This window comes from Crocodylus porosus, unplaced genomic scaffold, assembly GCF_001723895.1.
Source record: "Crocodylus porosus isolate Cpor-Errol unplaced genomic scaffold, CroPor_comp1, whole genome shotgun sequence".
NCBI lineage: Eukaryota > Metazoa > Chordata > Crocodylia > Crocodylidae > Crocodylus > Crocodylus porosus.
This window is the reverse complement of record NW_017728936.1, coordinates 11,071,514-11,093,341: the sequence shown is the minus strand read 5'-3', so window position 1 is coordinate 11,093,341 and position 21,828 is coordinate 11,071,514. Positions and strand designations below refer to the sequence as shown.

Below are 21,828 nucleotides of genomic sequence, written 5' to 3'. Positions count from 1 at the left end.
CTTTGGGATTGGGAGAAAGAGGAAAGGTCACTTCTTCCTTTGTGAAAAGGCATCCACAACGGACTAGACAATGATCCTCGCTCTGGAGGCTTCTTCAGCCACCCCATGGACTGGAGAAGAGAAACCTGCCCTGGCCATAGAGGTCGTGAGAGAGGGAAGTGCCAAACAAAACAGTAGACTCCAGAAAAGTCTACGTTGTCATCTCCTATAAGTCTATAAAACTGAGCTAGGTTTATTCACACCCACTGAGGACCAGTCTCAGAACATTTTTAAACCAATTTTGGTAGCCAGGAGGGGCTTATGGCATTCGCCCTCATAGATTTCCATTGTACTTTATCAGCAGGGGCTTTATCAGGTATGGGACGGCACGAGCCCCCTCCCCACGCTAGCTCAGCTCTCGGATCCAGCCTCATTGCACACTTGTGGGACTGACTTTGGTGGGTCGATGAGCCCCCAGCCCAGCTCTGAGCTGAATATGCCCTACAACCAGCTTCCAGGAGGGATAAGCCCTTTTGCGCTCTCATCTTTTGAGTGTCTCTCTGCCCTGTGAAGGACTCTGCTTTGTGCTCACCCCTTCTTCTGGAGCAGTTCCCCATGTGAGGAAGCCTACGCTAGGCCTGGACACTGGGACATGGCAACGTGAGTAAAATAGCAACACATATGCACGGCAACACAAGTGCGTAACGTTCGGCTGGGCTAAGGACTAGGCAGGTGGGGACTTGATTGTCAAGTCAACAGCTTTTTTAAATGAAATGCAAAATACCCTTGGTTAAATCCCAATTTGCTGCTCCCTTGAATCCAGAGTGCTGATACAGAACCTGGGTAGGTAGAAGGAAGTAAACTCCAAATCTGCGTCTGTCTGAATCCTCCCATTTCAGGGTGTGTGCATGAGCTGGAGAGGGTGGTGACATCTGCATTTTAGTCCTCCCCATGCATATAAATAGGCTTTGCCTCTCTGCTGCTCTTCCTCAGACCCCTGGCACACGTGCAGCAAGAGAAGCAGCAAAGCTGGCCATGGCAGCCCTCCCTTTCGCACTGCAATTCGTCGTCCTCCTCGGGGCCCTGGTTTCTCCAGCCTACTCGCAGCTTTGTGACCAAGTGACCAAGAATGGTACTCAACGAGGCTTTTACACCCTAAATGTGTATCCTACTTCATACAAGGCAAATACCTCCTACACTGGTGAGTTGGCTCTGAGATCTTTCCTGCTGCAGTCGTGTCTGTCTCTCTCTGGCTCCTCGTAGGGGTGGGGGGAACTTTATATGAACTTGGGATAGGGGAGATGACATGCCTTTGTAATTTCAAAGCAAAATATGTACCAGTTCTCCAGGATCACTGGCAATGTTGTCTCCTTGCTCAGGTTCTGATTATTAATCTCTGCCAAAACTTGACACAGAACTTGAAAATTGTCCGCAATTGCATAGCGCTTTCGGTAGACTTTTTGCCCCCAAAACTGTTAGAATTTATCCTTCTTTGTCTCAATGAAAGTCAAGACAATGGGGGAACCTGCCTGGGGCTGTCCCACTGAGATGCCTTTTAGGAAACCTGCCTTGCAAGAGCTTTCATTCTTGCAAAGCACCGGACCCTACGGTGATTACAGCTTGATCCAGTTCCCGAGAAACCATAACAAATCTTCCTTTGCTTTTGAGCAAAGCACAATCAAGCTCTAAATCTGAATAAATGCTGGGGTCGATGGACAGCTGCTTCCTACACCATCCCCTCAGCAGAGATCCTTCAGGATCTGAACCCACAGGTGGTTCCCGTAACTCTGAAATGTCCCGGTGGGTTCATTGAAGGATGATTTTGATTACAGGTTCCTCAAGCTGAGGACTTGGAATAACCAGGGATGAAAGGAGATAGGAGCCAGGGGGTTGCTTTTTCTTTACCCACCAGCCGATATTAGTAAAGGCACGATGCCCGGCAGCGCTGGTAACACGCTGTTCAAAGCCATGAGCCTGGGACTCGCTCCTGGCCAGGAATCACCGACATGCGGTGAAACCTGTTTTCTGTCCCCTCGACTCTGAAGTGGGCACTGCTTTTCATTTCATGTCTTTGGGATGATAGGGTGCCTCTAAGGGGCCCTGAGGCTGCAAAGCCAGCCCCTCGAGAGCCCAGCAACCCCCTTGAGTCAGAGCCTGCGGACTCTGGCTTTCAAAACCCTCGAGGCCTGGGAGTGGATGCATTGAAGCTGCTGTTTCTCAGCACCAAAAACTAACTTTCTTCTCTCCTGCATTCCCTCCAGTAATCATCAGTGACATCAAAAACAGCACGGCAGCTTACCTCCAAGCCTCAGTCGCCCCGAATTCCTCCGTGGGCCGGTGGGAAGCGCAGAGCTGCAGCAATGGCCACTGGGTAGACCAACCACACACAGCTGCAGAAAACATCAAAGCCAAATGGCTGTCCCCAAATGCAACGGAGGGTCCTGTGGAAATCAAGTAATGTTCTTCTTTGGCTTGGAGGGGAATAGAGGGAGCTTGCATGGAAGCTTTTGGGATAAGAAGTCCAGGAAGGGGAGGGTCGGAGGGGAATCCACCCACTCTAGAAATAAAAAGCAATGGAAATTCAAACTGGTGTGGGAATGTCTGGAGAAGAGAAGAGTGAGGGGGGATTTCATAGCAGCCTCCAACTCCCTGCAGAGGGGTTGCAAAGAGGATTGAACCAGACTCAGTCAGGGCAGATGACAGAGCAAGGAGCAATGGGCTCAAGGTGCAGCAAGGGATGTACTCCGCGTTCCCGTTTGGCTTTTACGCCAGGAAAGGAGACAGAAAACCTATGAAAGGAGCCGGGTGGATTTGGGGCAGACTTCAGCATCATTTCAGACCTGGCTTCCATTAGCACGTGCACAGAGCGCAGCTCTGTAGGAAATAAGCGGATTGATACCCATCGTGTTGCCATTGGCACTGCACCAGCAGGGGATATATTTCCTCAAGAAAACCATAACGTAGATAAAAGCTTATCAGGATAATGGCTCAATCACAATGATTTCAATTTAAACTGAGGAGCTGATGTCAACAGAGTTACGCCCTGCTCCCAAGGTCTCTTACACAATCATTGGCAAGAGCTGTAAAGCAACACATGCCAGACAGTTGTTTGCACAGGTTGACTAATAAATTAGTACAGGTGCAAAAGATAAAGGGGAGTTTGTCATAAGGCCCCAGTAAGAGTGTGCTCCCCATGGCTCCCTTTATTCTTCTTCCCTTTCTCTGTCCGTGATGTACCTTTGCATATTATTCCATAATGCAGACCAAGGCCTTAATGCCTGTTATTTGCTTTCCTCCAGGGTGTTTGTAACCTTTTCCAATGGCTCCGTCCTGTATCAGATGCAGACGCTGAACTACGGTAAATCCCCTTACAGTCAACCTCTCCCTTTGCAGGGCTGGTGGTGTTGCAACCCAGTTGAATAACAGCTGCTGTATTTGAGTTGAGAACCCATCGCATCCTCAGGATGCATTTCTCTCCTCTAATGAAATGGGAGGCAAGTGCTAGTTGAAAATGCGTGAAAGTTGCTCCCATGACAATGCTGTCTTCGATGTGGATAGTCCCACTGGAAACTTCAACCACCTTTAAAAGGCCCGGGGTGGCTTATAAGAGGCGAGGATGCGCTAAACATTCAGTTGGTGCAAATCAGCCTCTCTCCATTGTTTTTTCCATGCTAGGCTAAGGAGGTAAATGGTTTACAATGGCACAGGTCTTATCCCCGTTGGAAATCCGCACCTGGCTCTGCCACTTCCTCCTGCCAGGCCTGAGCCTTTGCTTGGCCTCTATTCAGTGGCACGCATTTCCAGCAAGCCCAGAGAGACGGTTCTCAGCTACTCCCTCTCGGTCATTGGGTGCTTGCAGAAGAGCTAATCTGCTATTTTGGTTTCCTCTTCCTGTGTTTCAGAAACTGGGGCGGTGACCGGGACCCGGTCCACCACCTACAGTCCTGCCTCCAGCTTCATGGTGACCAGGACCCAGCCCACCACCGACAAGGCTGCCTCTGGCTCCTTGGCCAGCTTGTCCCTCGTGGCCGCCGTGCAGCTTCTGACACTCTTTGCCACCAGCAAGCTGCTCTCCTAACGGGCCCCGCGACTCCCGCCGAGCTGCACCTTCCCGCCGTCGTGCGCAACCCAGCAGTCCAGGGGTGGGGAGAGGCAGCAGACCTACTCAGGAAATGTTTTTTGTTTCACATGTCTATAAAGCTGGTGACCGCACTTTTTAGACCCTCTTTGACCAGAGAGTTGACCCCCAACACCACTGCCAGCCAGGAGACGGACTAGGAGAAGGGGCTCAGCGGGGCAGGCTGCTCAAAAGTTCTGTCCTCGGCTAAAACGTCCCAGAGCTGTAAAGTTTGAGACAGCGTAGTGTGGGGGCTCCTGTCTGACGGGAGCCGTGGAGCTCCTGCCCTCCTGAGCCCCTATGGTCCATGAAGTAGAAACAGCATGGAAACGTTGTAGGAAGCTAAGCTGGTTCCCATCCTGGGGGTTGGCAAAACAATCTGGAGAGGGGTCTTGCAGACGTGGAAGTAGAGTTTAGCTTGTGGCTGTATGGGACGGGTTGGAGAAGGAACGATCCTGCCTCAGGCACGGGGTCGGACTAGATGACCTCTGGAAGTCCCTTGCAGCCCTGCTTCTCTATATGTTTCTATGACCGTACGACTCCAGAAGCAGACCCAGCACCTTCTCGATGCGAGCCATGCACAACCCTGGCAAAGACGAGACCCCTCAGCCCTCCCAAGTCCGCCCCGGCAGAGCACTCCTCCCAGTGCAGCTGCTTCTCGAGTCCGGCCCGTGTCCTCAGCATTAACACCCCCGAGCTGGAGTGCCTGCTGGCAGGTTATTCTCCAGGAATGTCCCAGTCTTTCCTGTTCACTTTCCATCCCTGCCCTGGTGTCAAAGAGCCTGAATCTCCTATCAGAGATGCAAGGCCCCCGTGCCCCTCTCTCCGTTGACCTCTGGCATTCAGGAGTGGGTCTCTGACAGGAGTGGGAAGGTTTTGGGTTTTTTTAATAGTCAAGAAGGGATTTGTTTTCACAGCCACGTAAGCTGGTTTATGCCACTAACTTTCTTGTTCCTCTTTATTTTTATGCACTGTTTGTTTAAATGTTGTTAAATCATCAGATATGGGGAGGATTTTCCTACACAAATCTAAATACATTAATTATTATAACTCTGCAAACCAGGCCTGAGTCTCTCCTCTTTGGTTTTTCAGTGGCTCTTTCTGGGGCGGGGAGGAGGGTGATCGAAACTAAATACCGAGAAGTGTTGGGTTTCTCCATGTGGAGCCACTGCCCTGTAATCTTGTTAAAGCCAAGGGTGTATAATTATGGGGGAATTTTTCCCTCCGAGGCATCGTGCTTTCTCACCTCCAACCTATCTAGCTGCTTCCAAGCTAGCTCCAGCCAAAAAAAAGTTTTGTTGTGCACCTGAAGATGAATAATGGGGAACAGACTGTTCCAGCGGGAACAAACAGTAAATATCTCCATGAGACCAAGTTCCCTTCCCGATGAGGCACGCGTGATACAGCCATGTACTGGTTTGTCTGGGATTTCACGAGGGCAGGAGCACCACGTTCTGCCGACTCCAGCAATCCACCCACTGTTCCCTTCCCAAGCCATGATGAAATCCAAGTCTTTCGGAGTAGCTTTGGATTCCCAGATCAAAGATTGAGCTATTACAGCAAAGGGTTCAATGCAAAGTGAACTCTGCAAACAGCCCTTATCCTCCATATTGCTGGCTGCCTTGATCTCACGCTCTTGCATCTTAATTTCTGAGGAATTTAATATTAGTTGGGCCATCGCCAGTCTGCTCAACCCTGAGCCCGAGGCGGGGAACGGAGGGCAAGTGTTCTTAGGAAAGGTGTGTTTGCTACAGGACTATGGTGATGGGTATAGTCTAACGATGTAGTCCCGCTGACTTCCTGCCCCTGGGGCGGGGGGCTGGGCTTGATGATCTTCCGAGGTCCCTTCCAGCCCTGATGTCTATGAAACCTAAAATAATAAAATGAGCGCTTCAGGATTCAAAGCCCTGCCCTGACTGTCCCCCAACCAAGTGGGCGCTGCTTTGTTCTTGCTGGATGGTGCTTGTATTTCTGTCTACTTAGCAATGCCTTCCTTCCCAGCAGTGTTTGGGGAGAGGGAAAGGCATTCCCACTGCACCTGGCTCTAATCACATGAAAGGCCTGTCATCTATTTGGGCGAGTTATATAGGATGAGCAATGATGTCACCTCTCACTTAAGATTCAAGGGAGGTGCGGGGAATCACGAGGACTGTGCCCCAAGTGCCAGGTCCTGCCTCGAAAGTCACCAAGAGCCACATACTGCATTAAAGGGTGCCCTGCTAGTGCCAGCAGATGCCAGGGAGGGCACGGCAGGGGCCTGCAGAGTGGATGCCCCCCCAGCCTGTTATCCAGCCACTGCAACAGACCCCAGCTCGGCCTGCAGGAGCCGGGAAGGCGGGAGGCTTTGAGAGAGGCAGAGTCTGGTAGCATGAGGGGGATCTGGCCAATGTAGGGCTCCCGACAGTGGGGAGCTGTAGCCCTGCCAAGGGCCTTCGGGGCACCTCCAAAGCCAGGAGGCTCAGCGGCCTGAAGCCACAAGCCAAGGGACCGTCTGCACTCAGAAGCTAAATTAATTGTGACGCGGGATTTATGAGGCATTACAACCTGCCCATCCTCCGACTGACCAGGTGCCTGCCAGACCAGACCTCATACACTTTATTTCCCCCCTCCCTGCTTTTCTGCCCTGTGTCTTCCCAAGTTCCAGATATTTCCTTTTTCGCAGACAGCCTCTTTTCTACCACTGTATTTCTACATTTCTTCCTACCACTGCAGTGTCTCCCCATGCCTGAAAGAGGGTGATTGTGCCCAAAAGCTTACTAAGAACTTTTCCCCTCCAACTATTCAGTTGGTCTAATAATAAAAGATATCACATCAACCCAAAAAACCTTGCCTACCACTGTAGAGTCTCCCTTACTTTCCTTTGGCTTATTTTTTCCTTGCTTTACTTTTTGTTTTCCTAATTTCTACCTATTGATATTCTCACTGACACCTTATCACACTTTTAGCTTCTCTCATTCCTTGGAGTCTCGGAGCAGCAGAGACTCCCCTATGCCTGAAGAAGGGTAATTGCACCCAAAAGCTTGCTAAGAACTTTTTCCCCCCAACTACTCAGTTGGTTTAATAAAAGATACTGCATCTACTCAAAAGAAATGTGCCTGCCTAGGTCCTTAGACCAACTCAGCTACCACCAAAAAACGCAGAAGCTAACGCGATTCAGGGAAGAGAAGCAGTGAAGGTACAAGAGCAGTCCCGATTAACACCATGCGCAGAGGCTCTTGTGCCTGCTTAACTCCACTCCCACTGAGACAACTGAATATATAAACAGGCCCTGAAATCTTGTTTTTGCTTTCATCACTCAGAGAGCCTCCCTGGGGCCCTTGCACAACTTGAGGCTAAGGAGAAGCACTATTATCTTGCATACTTTTCTGGGAAAGTCACCCTGCCATCCAGGCATGCCACCACAGTAACGTGCCAGACTACCTTTCCCTGTATCTACCTGAACATTTCCCTCCATACCCCTCCCACTCCTCCAGCTTTCAAAGCAGCGTCTAATAAGGAGCAATTGATAGCATCTGGCTCCTGGTTGTTCTCAGCTGCAAGTATTTTGCTTCCACAGGGGTCAATTATCTGCTCTCATTGCAATGCATACCTCCCACCCCCAGCACACCCTCTCTGTCCCTCTAGTGAAACCAGCTCTGGCAGTGCGTTCATCACCTTCTCCCCCAGACGGCTCAGCACCGTCTCTCGCAGTGGGCCCTGCCTTGCGGAAGCCACAGAAAAAGCCTCTCTCTTTCCTCTCCTTCCTTCAGCTCCAGCCTCGAGGCCCTGCTGTGCTGCGACACCCACCCACAGGAAACCCGTTGCCCGGTGGTACCTGCCTTGTTCAGCACCCAGGGAGGGTGGATTTTTCTCTGTCTTTAAGTCAGAGGTACCCATCCATGAGTAGCTCCACAGTGTGATTATAATTACCCCGTCCTCCCTGGCCACTCCATCCCTCTCCTGCTTTGCCAGGCTGCCCTGGTGCCTTCATTGCCCAGAGCAGAGTTTATCAGGGCAGGGACCATGGCTGCCTCCGGCACTGTCACCACCCCAGTATCAGCAATGCTCCAGGGCAGCTGCAGGGCCGTCACGCTAGACTACAGTTGTTACCTCCAGATCCCAGCACTGGGCTCATTTATATTTTCTGGCTTCTTAAAATCACATTTCCCTGCAGAAGGTGCTGCTCCAGAGAGGCACTGATGAATGCAGCTACACCCCGTTGCTGTCCAAGGCATTTTCTGTCTCCTGGAAATGCCACCGGCTGACTCGAGCTTTACTGATGTGGCGCCTGGATCAGCCCTAGACACTTGTGCTCAGCGCGCTGAGCCACCCAGGCACTTGCGGCGCTCAGTTCGGGTCGCCTGGTCATCCTCCAGCAATTAAAGCAAGCTGCTGGGGGTCTTGGGTGGTGTAGGGGGTCTCAGGAATGGTGCCTCTGTGAAATGGGGTTGATGACATTCCCTTGGTGGGGTGCTCTGGGGCTTAATGAGCAGCTTGCAACCTGCCTTTGGTTTGAGAATCCAAGTATTTTTGTCCGGTATTGTCGAAGGCAGGATGCAGAACTGGGGATTCCCACCGGAGAAGCTTCCCTCTGGCTGGTCATTGCCATGAATTTGTCCTTCCCCCACATCTAATGCTTGGCCCTGCTGGAAGCTTGCAAGGAGCCTTTCTCCACAATCACAGCATGCAAAGCGTGTTCGCTGTCAGCTGGTGAGACCACAAGCCTTGCTGTGCCAGCGGCAGGTGTTTTTCCTAGGGAGGGGCTCAGGCTGCTCCTGTAACATTTGGACACTTGACCAGCTTCTGTTTGGCTTCATGGGCAGCACAGAGATCCTGCCCACTTGGGTCCAAGTTGCCAGCCACCTTGTCTGGTGTGGGCAGCAGCCAGCTAATCACTCCCCTTATCTCAGCACCTGGCGCTTTGTCCAAGACATAATGCTCCGCAGCTGCCCCCCAGCCCTCGCTTTGCAAATGTGCCCAGCACGCTGTGTTTATGCAAAGCAGACTTTGTCCCCAGGCCGCCTTATCAGGTCTCGTACGAATACACCTGAACAGCAGCCTCTGTATCAACAATAAACGCACAGAGGATCAACTGGCTCTGCTCTGCTCAGCTAGCAGCTGCCGCTTTGCATGTTCTTCCCTGGACCACAGCAAGAAGCCTCCCTGGTCTGCTGTTTGCTCCGTAGCTTGGGAATGGGAGCTTCCCGTGCAAATGCTCATGCTGATTGCTGGTTCTTGTCCATGCACCAGACCCCAGCTACTGCTCCCGTGCCTTTCAGACACCAGCTCTACTCCCCCCGTGCACCCGGCTCCGGCCAGGCAGAAGCTGTGCAGTTGCTGAGCTAGTTTGCATGTGCACGGCTCAATAAATGCACCATAGCCATGCCTGGCAGGCCCCACGTGCCCTGTCCTCTGTGCCAGTCTGAGGTCCCACTCAGTTGAACCCGTCATGAGCGTTGTCCCCTCTTCCCTACCCAACACACAGGTCTGGGGAGAAGGGCACGCAGGGCAAAGGGCTGTGTTCCTCGGCTAGAGGACAGACGTCCTCCCCAGCCCTCACAGAGGAGGCGAGACAGGATGTGCTTAGGTTATATTCTGGATACAAGACTGGAGGGGGATTTGTTCTAATGCAGAGTGGACAGGAGGGGTCTGGGTACTGGCTCTTTTTCCCAGCAACCTGGGACATATCTTAATCTGGGGAGAGGGGGGGATGCTGAGGCCCGGGGAAGGGGAGAGGTGTGCAGGAGCAGTAACACCAAGTGGAGCATAAATGAGGCTGTTGGCTCAGGCCCTCATAAGGCAACACGCTGCATCGTGAGTGTCATAAGACCAGCATGTAATCTTTACTTAAGCAAAACACGCTCCATCTGGCAGCCATGGGCTAGGGGGCAGAGATGCTCAGGACACCCCCAGCACTGAGCTCCAGCGTGTAGAGGGGGCCGTGCCCGCCTTGCAAACGTGCCGTCAGGGCAGCTGTTTTACCCTGGGGTGCATCCCAAGAAAATCACCTCCTCTCTCAGGATCCTGCTGCAGGTGTACGCGAGTGCACTCAGTGATGGGGCTAACAATTGCCACGTGCCTCTCAGACAAGATGGGTGTGCAAGGGGGTCTGGATTTAAGACTCCTGAGTGCTTGGGGTTTGTTTCTAAATAAATACCGATATGGCCCATGGTTGCGTGAGACCTGGCTCGTAGAAGGGCTGTGCCTTGTTCCCAGTGCAGAAGATGATGAGGCTTGTGATGGTCATAGCTCCTTTGGGGACTTGGTCCCACGTGGCTGGCTTTGTGCAGAGACCACGGAGAATGTTTCTGCTGAACAGAGAAAACCTCCTTAAGGAGGAGTGCTTTGAAGACAGGGTTTTAAAGAGACTCCAGGCAGCCTGAGTTGCAAAGCCCTTGCTGTAATTAAAGCTTAACCCCCCGTCCATCTGTTCCAGGTCGCCACTTGGTCTCTTCGGCTGCACGGCTCCCGGCTGAAAATGAAGAGCCCGGCCCTTAGCCAGTGCATATCTGCTGCCTTCAGTGGAGGTCAAGAGTTTCCCAGCCCAGGATCTGGCCTGCCCCGCTTTCCTCCACTGTCATTTTACCCTTTGAGAAAGCAAGCCCTCCCTCCACGAAGGCACCCGGCTGCTCCTGCGTGGTATTGTGGCCACAGCTGGGCCCAGCCCTGCTTGTCTGGGTGAAAGAGAAACCTTCCTTGGAGCATGCACAGCACTGATATGGGCACCTGTTGCAGGCAGGTCCTGGGCTGGGAGGGTTTGCTAGTTGCTATTAATAATGTAACCCAGGCAGTACTCCAAGAGGTACCCCCTCTCCAACTGAAGGGATCAAAGCAGGTGCACAAGCACTGTGGGAGGTGTAGGGACTCTCCTCCCCCTATAGAGCAGAGCCAGACCACCACTGGGGACTTCACCATATGCCTTTTAATACTGGGAACGTAACAGGCATAAATCAGAGGGTATAGTGGACACGACAATGCCCCAAGGACGCAAGATTCAACAAAGGTCAGACACTTACAATCACTGACAAAAAACAGAGTTAACAAAATATAAAACACAAACAGCAGAACAACCCATATGGGTTGGTGAAATATAAAAAGGCACAAAATGCAAAATGTCAAATGACAAGGAAATATAGGGCCTTGGTACCTGGAGGGGGAGAAATGCAATGGCCCTTTTCCACTGCAAGAAGATTTGCTTCTTGTTAGCTCACCCCAAGTCCCCTCAGCTGGGACTTAAACCCACATCTCCCACATGGCAGGCAGGAATGTGGCTACACAGCCACCAGTGGTGGCACTGCTCCAGGCTGCGAGGGGTCTTGACCCTCCCAGAGCCCGATCTCACGTGGAGCTGCCTGGCCTCTGACTGCGGGAGCTGGGAGCAGGGCTGGGACCCCCTCAGGTCGCTGCTCAGATCCTTGCTGGAGCGGGGGGGCCTCTCCTGGGGGCCGCAGCCCCTCCCCGGGGAGCCTGGAGCCCAGTGGGGGCCCCTCCTGCCGGCCGCACCCGCGCTGCTGAGGGTCCCGCTGCTGCCTGCGGGTCCTGCTCTTTCAGGCTCTTCCGGGGCACTGCTCCCACCCCGCTGGCTCAGCTCTTGCCAGCTCTGTGAAGCTCCTTCCTTGCTGTCCCCTCGCTCGTCTCTCCCGAGTCAGCCCGCGCTGCCCTGTGTATCCCTCTCCAGGTGGGATACAAGGTGGTGTCTCAACCTGGGGACATGGGGTGGGGGGGGTGAGTTTCTGGGGCCTGATTGGTGCGGAAAGGGAATCCCAAGTCCTCCAATCATCTTTTACCCCTTCAAACCCCCTGGGCCAGGTCACTGCCAGCCAACCCGTCACATCAACATGCATGCGTCACAGCTGAGACGGCAGGTGGTAGAGCGGCACTGAAAGAGCATCCCCTGAGATGCAGGGATCTGAGATTGGGGCACCGTCACAGGGGGAGGACGGGTCTCCCGAGCCCTTAGGTCACTGTCCCTTCTGCTGGAGGGGGGCCCAAGTCATAAGGGGCTGAGCTGGCCAGGAAGTCGGGGTGTGACGTGAGTGCCAGTCCGGCTCCCAGTTAACTTGAGTGGGAGCAAGGCCTCATGTGGGAGCGCATCGTGGAGTGTGTCTTCAGAGCAAGTCTCAGGCTTCATCATCTTCTTTCCCCACCACATCCTTCCTCGCTACACCCCAAGCTCTTGCAAATAAGGAAGTGGGTACATGGAAATCTCCCGCTAAGCGTGGCTGGGCCGTGAGCAGACCTTGGTCCCAAGGGAAGTAGAAGTGAAGCTGTCCTCCGGGTTAGCAGGGAGGAATCTTGACCTCATCCCCGCTTGGGGCAGTAATGGGAGAGCACTGCCCTGGAACTGCGGTTTGTGCTGTAATCTCTTCGCAGAGGAGACAGCACCTGTAATGCCCTGTGGCATTGTTCCTTCTCCAAGGGCATTTCCAACTGCGTAGTAAAAGGAGCTGAAAGCAGCACACAGCCCCTGGGCTACAAAACACGGAGAGGCTCACCGCCCCAGGACCAGCCAGGCGAGTTCCTGCTTGCTAAACAGAAAATAAATAGAGGAATTGGTGAGCTTCTGTGTGCACAGATGGGGGGAGGAAAGGCAGGTGCCCTTTGTCTTGTTCTTGAGAAATAAGCTGAAATTGGTTCTTGGTGCCTAAAAAAAAAGCAGTGGCAGAGGCATGGCGGGAGCCTCGTGGACAGGTCTGGGGAAGCTCCGCGAGCCGGCAGTGGCCACGTGTGCTGCCCATGCAGAGGGTGCAGTGGCAGGGGAGGAATGGCCCCATTGTGTTGCAGCGCCAAAGAGATGTCCCTTTACAGCTGTGTCACGTCATAAGGCACTCGGGGAGCTTCTGCCTCGGGGAGCCTCTGCAAAGAAAAGCACCATGCAGAGAGCTCGCAGCCAGCCCAGGGCAGCGGTGTGCCTTTCCAGGCCCTCCGGCTGAGGGAGACACCAAGAAGCCACGTGCCAGGCTGCATGGAAACCGCTGCAGAGGGAGCAGGCTGGGCAGAATCGATTTGCAGAGGCCGCAGGGAGGAGAAGGGGAGGACAGCCGTCTGGATGCCACCACGATCATGGGTGCTGACGCTGCCATCCTCCTGACCTGCTTCGGAGAACAGGCTCTTTGAGGCAGACGGGGCCTCGTGATGCATGGAGGAATGCCGGCCGCTCCCTCGCTTCGCATCCGACCTGACGCCCTGTTCCTGTCCCACGCAGGCACCCCCCAGCAGCTGGACCCGAGGGTTTCCCCAGTTCAGTGCTAGGCCTGTGAAACTGAGAGCAGGACATTTTGGGAAAGAAAAGCTGTGCAGAGTTGCATCGACTCCTTCTCATTTGCAAACACCCGTTTTTGCAGCCTCCCGCGGCCCTGCCTGGGAGTTACGGGAATGTGGTACCCGGCTGCCTGAGCGCTGCGCAGCGGGTTGGGGGGGTGGGGAGAACCCAAGTGGCCTTGCTCCTGGCCCTGTACTCTGACTGCTAGTTTACGCCGACCCCCTGGACCTTAAGAAAGATGCCTGGAGAGGCTTTTCCCATCCCTGGTTTATCATCTGCATGTGCCTAGAGTGCTTACCACACGGTGAATCTTTGCTATGCTAGAAGCTGTTTGCAAAGAGAGGAAGAGAGGGGCCCTGTGCTTGGGAGCTTGCAGGACAAAAAAAAGATGAGCTCTGCATAGGAAGGTGCCTTCACCCCATTTTAGCTAGGTGAAACTGCAGCAAAGAACAACTTATGTGATGTCCCCAAGGACATAAAGGGAATCTGTGGCAGAGCCAAGAATTAAGCCCAGGTCTCGAGGGCCAGTCTTCTCCTTTCCCCACAAGACGCCTCTGTCCTCTGTGCCCCTTCTGCTTTGTGTGGTTCCTACGTGGTCAGTGAACTTTTCATCACCACTTATCTGGGAGCACAGGTAGCAGGGCAGCTGGGTGCACTGGGTGAAGCCCTGGCAGCAGTGATCACTCCTCTGGCCTCCAGCCTATCTGCCCTGATGTTCCCAACTGTGGTGAACACTGAATAAGACCCAAAGGGAGGAATCATGGTCTTGATTTGACTCTCTGTCCCTGGGGAAAAGGGAAATACACTGAATTACATGGAAAAAAACCCCCAGTGTCATGGAATTAGAGGCAGAGGAAATGCTACAGTTGGGCAGTTCAAAGACCATCATCTGCAGATTACTCTTATGGGAGCCCAGCTTTAATCTTCCCACTCAGTAAATACAGGCATGTGACCCCGCAGGGCTGTATTTATTGAGGACCCACCAGCCAGCTCGGAGCAGTTCTCACTCTGGCAATGGCCATGCAGACGGTGGTCAGAGAAGGCAAGCTGAGCCCAGCAGGCCGGGTGACCTTCCTCTCCAGGACAGAAACCATCGCAGCTGCTCACAGGCTGAACAGGTAACAGGGCACAACTGGCCTTTGGCACGGAGGAGGGCAAGGCATGTGCCCCCATCACTCAGGCAGCTTGGTTGCAAAGTTGCCCCATTTGCTACCCAGAATTTTCCACCATAAACCACCAGCTAGAGGGTCATGGATAGGATAGGGCCGTGCCTGGGACAGTGTGGGGCCAAAGGGACAGGAGCTCGCTCAGATTTGGAATGAAAATGGGGTTATCAAACCTGCGTCCAACTTTCTCTCCAGCAAAGGTCACGGGCAATGCTTGCAAGTGCCACCAGCCAGAGACGGTGAACTCTGTTTGGTGTCGATGCCTTAGATCCCTCGGGTGATGCTTAACTCTGGGTCACGGCCCAACATACGGTCTGAGACCGGGTACCTTGTGCTAGGCTGCCCAATTAATCTGTGCAGCTAGCCGCCCCAGGATGTCACGGTGGCTGAGAGCTCAGCAGGAGTGGGATGGGACGGGACCTAAGCCCTCCTGTTCCAGTGCAGGAGCCCAGCCCCAACAGCTGGGTCCCCAGGGCAGGTTGTCCCATAAGTGCAGGGTTTCTTGCACCTTCCTTGCAAGCTGTTGGTGAGTGGACACTGGGCTGGATAAAACCTGGTCTAACTCAATCCAGTAATGGCTCCATGGCTGGAAATGAAGTGGGGCCTGGTGGGTGCTGAGAGCTGCTGTCCTGGCACTGGCTCCCTAGAGCTGTTTTTGCTTGTTCCAGCAAATCCCTGAGTGATGCAGAAAACAAGAAGCTTTTTGGGAAATGCAACCAGAGTCATGGGCACAACTACACAGGTGAGGGGCTGCCTGGCGCCACATTTTGCACCTTCCCCTAGATCTGGGAGGCAGTGATGAGAGGGGAACAGGGTCTGAACCTCACAGGCTGCTCTTCCCATCCAGCTGGGCAGCTTCTGGGTGCTATTGCAAACAGAGGCCCAGACAGGAGAGCTTTCTTCTGCAAGCACTGTGATCCTTTAAATGCAGACCACTGCAAAGGGGACACTGAGTCAGGTGATTCTTGCCTGCCTCTGTTCTATGCTTTGAGATCCATGAATGAACAGTGCAACGGAAGGGCTAAAATAGATTTTAAGACATATTTAGGAAATAACCCCTCTGCATCCAATCCCTGAGTGAAATGCCCCTTGTCCACCTTTCCAAGTATCAATGCACCTGGTGAGCAACAATCTCAGGCACTGCAGTGGGTCTCAGCCCTCCCAGGGCAGGTGCAATTAGTCGTCAATTCAGCAAACCAGGCTTCGTTGTGGAGGGGCAGAAATGATCTGGGGTTCGTGTGTCCAGCCAGGGCACCTGGGTTGATAGGACATGCTGTCCCTGTGCTGGCCTCATTGGCAGGAAGCTGCAGGGGCTGCTTCAGGTGAGCCCCACGTCCGTGTCCCGTACTGGTTCCTCCTCCTTGCTCCCTGGGCTGCAAAATAAGAGGAGGTTTCTATTCCTGGTGCTGGGTCCTGACTCCGTCCTCTTTCTGTTTTCTTTGTAGTGATGGTGACGGTCCGTGGGGAGGTAAGTACCTTCCGATAGTCCTGAGGCAGACACGGTTCTTTGGGTAAATGTGATATCTTTTATTAGACCAACTAACTAGTTGGAAAAATTGTTCTTTGCAAGCTTTCAGGCACAAACACCTTTCCGATAGTTCTGCCTTTTAGCCAGGGATCCCAGCTAGAGAAGTCTTCGCCTGGGCTGAAGGCTGGCATGGCTTCCACGGTCAGTGGCCCATGGAGCCGTAGTGGCCCAGCCTCTGTGTGAATAAGGAAAGGCAGAACTGGTGCCAGTTTGCTTGTATAAGGGATTCAAGGAGGGGAGGTGCAGTAACACCAGGCATTTCCCACTTGTACAGACAAGGCTTTTATCCCAGGGACCTCTCCCACCACACCGTGCCTCAATCCTGATGCTAAAGCCTTGTTCACTTTTGAGTGGTAATAGAGACACCTGAGTCAATATAGCAATGTTTGCATCAAACTATAACATACAACCCATCTCTTCCTGTTGCACAAGCCTTGACCTTCCCAAAAACTCAGCCCTCCAACCATTTTCTGTTGGCTTTCAGTGTCTTTTCCAAGCCTCGTGTTCTGCATGTACACCACTGCACATCAACCCAGAGTTTCCAGGCACTTCCCGCATGAAGTCTGACCCAACCAGAACATGCTTCCTTTTTGGTGCATCCTGCTTTGACGGGCACAGCTGTAAATAAGTCCCAGCTTACAACCAGGCTAATTTGTATACGGCTTTAGACAAAACACACTCATTTATAGGATAGCTACGGTGCGTAGGGCTGAACTCCCTGTGGACTTACACACTAAGTCAGGTTAACAGCAGATGGGCCAGGCCCCCATTCTGTGTTTCATAATTTCAGTTTGTTTGTAGGGTCAGAAGGGACCTAACCTGTCACGTGCACGAATTTGGTTTTTACTCAGAGAGCTCAGCTCAAAACCCAGCAGTCAGGTTTTGGCTTCTCATAAACATCCCAGCAGAGAGCAGAGTTTTTCGCTTCCCAGGCTGTGAATTTCTGTCTGTCTCTGTCCTGCAGATCAACCCCATCAGCGGCATGTTCATGAACATTTCCACACTTCAAGAGCACATGCAGGTAATGAGGCAATGGGTGCTCCTGTCATGCTGACTTTATTCCTTTTGACTGGCAGCCACCTGGCAGGCCAGCGGGTATGGGGTGTGCTGTGCTGTGCCTGAGATTTTAAGTTCCTTCTGTTACATTTCCCACGGCCCGGCCGTCCCGGGGAAAATCCACTGAGGGCAGAATTTATCTGGGACACCAAAAAAGCTACTGCCCTGAGGCTGAATCCTGGCATATTTCCACTGTGGAAATATGAGGCCAGCCTGGGGCTGGTGCATGAGAGGCTCCAGTGAGAACCTCATCCCCCATCCTGCTGCAGGGAAAAAACCCAACGTGTGACATGCAAAGCCAGGCCCCTGCCTTGCGTAACCAGCTGTGCAATGTGCTGTTGGTTCCCTCTAATAGCGCCATTCAGTGCTCTTCCTCCCTAGGAAGCTGTGGGATAAGGCTGAGCCAAGGGCCCAGCATCGCCCATATGGGATTCCCCTATAAGCAGAGCAAGCCTCTCCCGGGTGCAGAGCTCCCTGTGCCCCGGGACACAGCAGGGAGGCGCCTGCTCACGTCCTTCCTCTCCGCTCCAGGAGGCGATCATGAAACCGCTCGACCACAAGAACCTAGATCAGGATGTGGCCTATTTTGCTGATGTGGTGAGGTGAGTGCCAAGGACTTGTGGCAGAACTGGACCAGGCACCAGGGCCTCACAGGGAATTTCAGGGACGAATAGGTCCCTCGTGTTCAAGACGGGTCTTTTTTTCGGGAAAGATCCTTAGAAAGCTTGTCTGTCCAGCTGTCCCAGTACGGCAGCCCAACAGAGAGGCCCCCGCATGGCAGGATGCATTTATGGGACGCATCCTCTGGCCCCGCCATCAACATCAAGCCAGGCTAATTCCCCTTACTTCCCTGCGAGTCCCTGCACTCAGCCGGCAGCTTGGGATCCTGGAAGGCTGATTCACTTATTGTCACGTTGTGTGGTACGAAGAGGGCTCCTCACAGGTCCGGCAGCCCTTGGGATACACGCTACACAAAGAAAGGAGAGCAACTCAGCAACTCCATAGGGACATACTGAACCCCTACACGTAAGGTCAAACCAGCAAAAAAGGCCCTTCAAGGGGTGGTGTCCCAGAGGGTTTGGTTGGGGGTCTCAGCACGCTTCAGTATTTTTACCTGGGGAATCTGCAGCGAATGCTTTTGCTATCAGCACAATAGGCTGCTCACTCCGGCTGCAGTTAACCTCACCAGCACCCCCTGCAACAAAGCCCAGCTAATTTTCAACTCTCAAACTGTGGTCTGTACCCCTCCCTCCCCATATGGGTTTAGGGAAAACACTGAACCCACCGAGTCTCTTGGATGTGGCAGAGTCTGGGTGTTAATTCTCCCCCCACTGTTGCCATGTGGGTCACAGGGGACAGGCCTGTCTGTAACAGAGCCAGGGGATCACCATGAGCTGAATCATTTGGGATGAACCTCAGTGAACAGCACGCTGTTGGCAACCCCTGGCCTGCAGTCTCATCTCCTTGTGCCTCAACTGGTCATGAGCAGGTTTGGAAAGAAGCACCCAGGGTGGAGCGCAGGACCTTGATTTGCAGCTTGCTCACCCTGGTGTAAAGCCCTTCAAAACCAGCTGAGTCTCACCCACATGAAAGAGGATGAGTCAGCCCCTCTCTTCCCACTGCAGTGCTGGGGCTCACTGACTGCTCTTCTGCCTGCACGGCTGCGAGGGTCCCTTCCAGGAGCGCTTGACCAGCATAGCCAGCTGGACCCCCAGCGTGCTCCAGGTGCCTTGTGCTATCGCACAAAGTGAAGGGGCTCTGGAGTGACGCAGGCTTGAGAATGTCCCAAACCTGCTGGACTGCTGTAGACCTGTGTGTAACAGAGGCAGTGACCCAACTCGGGTCCCCAAAGGGCTAGCACCTCTGGCTGGGGTAACGCTCTGGCCATCTTGTGAAATAAGCCATGGGGTGCTAGAGTGCGGGCCTTGCCCCCTAGACAGCATCTTCCTTCCCTGCACTTGCATTTCTTTCCACTAGAAAGAATTCTGCTTCCTCCACAGCACAACGGAGAACCTCGCTGTGTATATCTGGGAAACCCTCCAGAAGCGCCTACCAGCTGGGTGTCTGCACAAAGTCAAAGTCTATGAATCTGACAGAAACTTTATTGTCTACAAGGGAGGATAGGAGGCTTAAGGGATATGAAGATGCTTCCTGAAGTCTAATTCTCTTGAAGCCTAAAGCAGTTTCCTGACGCATTGTGTTGACAGCAAGCATGGATCAGATATCGCGTGCAAATCTTCCCTTAGCAGACCATTTGTTTATAATTAAGAGCGCTGATTCCTCAAAATCTTTAACGTAAGCTATAAAGCAGCTTTAACAGTGTTCCCAGCAGGTTAGGTGCTTGTAATTCATAAACTTTTATAGCTACTGTAATAACCTGTGATCATTTTTGCAAATAAAACCTAATGGAGCATCATGTGTTACACAAATCACAACAACAGCCTCGGTGTCATTGGCTCCAGACTTGACGTTCCCACTGGTATGTCTTGATCAAGGTAAATCAGGAAGAGGGGGAATTGTGAAGGTCACTTGGGGAAAAAGATTCTACAGGGCAAAAGTTTTAACAAGTGGCAATCAATCCACATGAGTGACTGACTGCATTCATTTTTGTCATTGCTGTGACCCTGACACATCATTGCTGTAAGACATGCTGTGGCTTCTGCCCTGGGTCTGCTGTTACCTGTCCTTTTCCAGTCTATGGCAATAACCCCATGGCTTGCACCACCATGACCTTTACAATAGCTCAGCAGGCCTGGGTGGAGCTTGCTGCAGGAATGAAGCATACTGGAAAGAGCAGAAGAGCTGCAGGTCAGGATTAACGCCCATTAGTAGATCTAAGTTGGGGGAATTTTGGCCTTGACTTTGGCCAGCCAGGCCTAAAACACACACTCCTATATTCAAATCGCTGATGTGATTGTCAAATCATTTCCTTCTCCAGATTGTATACCTAAACAAACCCAGAAATGGATCCTGGTGACATATTGTATATGCTTAGGGTGGCCAGTGCTTTGTTATACCCCCTCCTCCCCACCCAAATAAGTGGATCATAGTGGCATGGAAGTTGTGATGGTTCAGGGTATGAGAAGCAAGATCTGTGGGGTGAGGCAGTTTCATTGACTGAACCAAGCTTCATAACTGGAAGAGATAAGAGATGAGCTTTGATATTGTCTGGGGTTTTTTTACACCACCTGCTATTTTAGCTTGCTGATCCTTCTATTTTTTTTTTTTTTTTTTTTTTAAGGAAAAATGTTCATGTTCCAAGCCAAATCAACTCCAAAGTCATGAGTCAGTCAAGATACATCAGTGCCCCTACTACCAGCAAACATCCTTCACCCACACCCGGGGCTTCAGATGTTTCCAAATTATTTGGTGGGCATCTTACAATCCTAGGGGTCCAGATGCCCCCGAGTTTCACTTGCCCTCAGCCGTATGGCTGCAGAAGCAAGCTAAGGAGGAGCCTCCCATTTCCATAAAGTGGGCATAAAGCCAAGATCTTTCCCCTGGAAAAGTGAGAGGTTAACTATACATGACCGTTAATCAGCAACCTAACGATCAAAGGCAAGCCGGGTGACAGTGACCATGAACTGATCACCTTCACCATCTGCCGTAAAGCTGGCAAGTCAGTCAGCAATACAGAAGTCCTTGACTTCAGGAAAGCTGACTTTGACAAGCTCAGGAGGCTTGTCAGAGAGGCCCTGAAGGGCCACAACCCAAAGGAGAGGGGAGTTCAGGACAAGCGGTTACTCCTCAAGGGAACAATCCTGGATGAGCAAGCAAAGTCCATCCTGTCTTGAAGGAAAGGCAGCAGAAGGGCACAGCAGTCCCCTTGGCTCTCCAGGGAACTAGTGGACCTCCTGTGTCTTAAAAGAAAGACCTACAAAGGACGGAAGACTGCACCGAGGAGTACTCTGCTCTGGTCCGGACCTGCAGGGAGCAAACCAAGGAAAGCCAAGGCTGCTATGCAACTCCAGCTAGCTACAAGTATTGAGGACAATAAAAAGTCCTTTTTTAGATATGTGGGGAGCCAGAGGAAAAGCAAGGGCAACACTGGACCCCTGCTAAACCAGATGGGACAACTGACGCCCAGGAAAAAGCAAACTTGCTAAATGGGTATTTTGCATCGGTTTTTCACCAGTCCCTTGGGACACCCCTGCCCACTGTGGGTCAGGGAGGCTGTGGGTGAGGGAGACCCCCTGCTATCCATCAATGCTGACCTCGTGAAGGAACACCCTGACAGGCTGGATACCTTCAAGTCAGCTGGCCCTGATGGTTTACACCCCAGGGTACTCAGGGAGCAGGCGAGCGTCATAGCTCAGCCCCTGGCACAGATCTTCGAGAGCTCTTGGCGCTCTGGTGAGGTGCCCAATGACTGGAAGAAGGCCAATGTGGTGCCTATCTTCAAGAAAGGGAGGAAAGTAGATTCAACAAACTACAGACCCATCAGCCTGACCTCTATCCTGGGGAAGGTCTTGGAAAAAATTATCAAAAGAGGCCATCCTTAACAGACTAGCTGACGGCAATATCCTGAGAGATACACAGCACGGGTTTGTTGAGGGTAGGTCTTGTTTGACCAATCTCATTTCCTTTTACGACCAGGTGACCTATCACCTGGACAAGGGGGAAGAGATTGATGTTGTATATCTTGACTTTAAAAAAGGGACTTGGGGGTCACGATTGACCACAAGATGAACATGAGCCTGCAATGCGATGTTGAGGCTACTAAAGCGACCAAAACACTGGC

The 21,828-nt window shown here is 52.5% G+C and overlaps 2 protein-coding genes across 2 annotated transcripts; both read left to right on the top strand.

The window, feature by feature from the left end:
• Positions 1-952: 952 nt before the first annotated feature.
• Positions 953-5,155, top strand: LOC109318088 (placenta-expressed transcript 1 protein-like). The gene is made up of 4 exons (XM_019547129.1): positions 953-1,180; positions 2,241-2,433; positions 3,279-3,337; positions 3,882-5,155. Exons 1-4 carry the CDS (start codon positions 1,015-1,017, stop codon positions 4,055-4,057), a joined length of 594 nt encoding a protein of 197 aa, XP_019402674.1. The 5' UTR covers positions 953-1,014; the 3' UTR covers positions 4,058-5,155.
• A 9,101-nt stretch (positions 5,156-14,256) lies between these two features.
• LOC109318087 (6-pyruvoyl tetrahydrobiopterin synthase-like) lies at positions 14,257-19,454 on the top strand. Its single transcript, XM_019547128.1, has 6 exons — positions 14,257-14,455; positions 15,172-15,245; positions 15,949-15,971; positions 16,996-17,052; positions 17,619-17,689; positions 19,088-19,454. Exons 1-6 carry the CDS (start codon positions 14,352-14,354, stop codon positions 19,209-19,211), a joined length of 453 nt encoding a protein of 150 aa, XP_019402673.1. The 5' UTR covers positions 14,257-14,351; the 3' UTR covers positions 19,212-19,454.
• Positions 19,455-21,828: the final 2,374 nt, after the last annotated feature.

Coding starts and splice junctions, on each gene's coding strand:
- LOC109318088 (XM_019547129.1), top strand. CDS start 1,015: ATGGCAGCCCTCCCTTTCGCACTGCAATTCGTCGTCCTCCTCGGGGCC. Junction 2,434..3,278: donor GAGGGTCCTGTGGAAATCAA/GTAATGTTCTTC, acceptor GCTTTCCTCCAG/GGTGTTTGTAACCTTTTCCA. Junction 3,338..3,881: donor GATGCAGACGCTGAACTACG/GTAAATCCCCTT, acceptor CCTGTGTTTCAG/AAACTGGGGCGGTGACCGGG.
- LOC109318087 (XM_019547128.1), top strand. CDS start 14,352: ATGGCCATGCAGACGGTGGTCAGAGAAGGCAAGCTGAGCCCAGCAGGC. Junction 14,456..15,171: donor GCTGCTCACAGGCTGAACAG/GTAACAGGGCAC, acceptor TGCTTGTTCCAG/CAAATCCCTGAGTGATGCAG. Junction 15,972..16,995: donor TGGTGACGGTCCGTGGGGAG/GTAAGTACCTTC, acceptor TCTGTCCTGCAG/ATCAACCCCATCAGCGGCAT.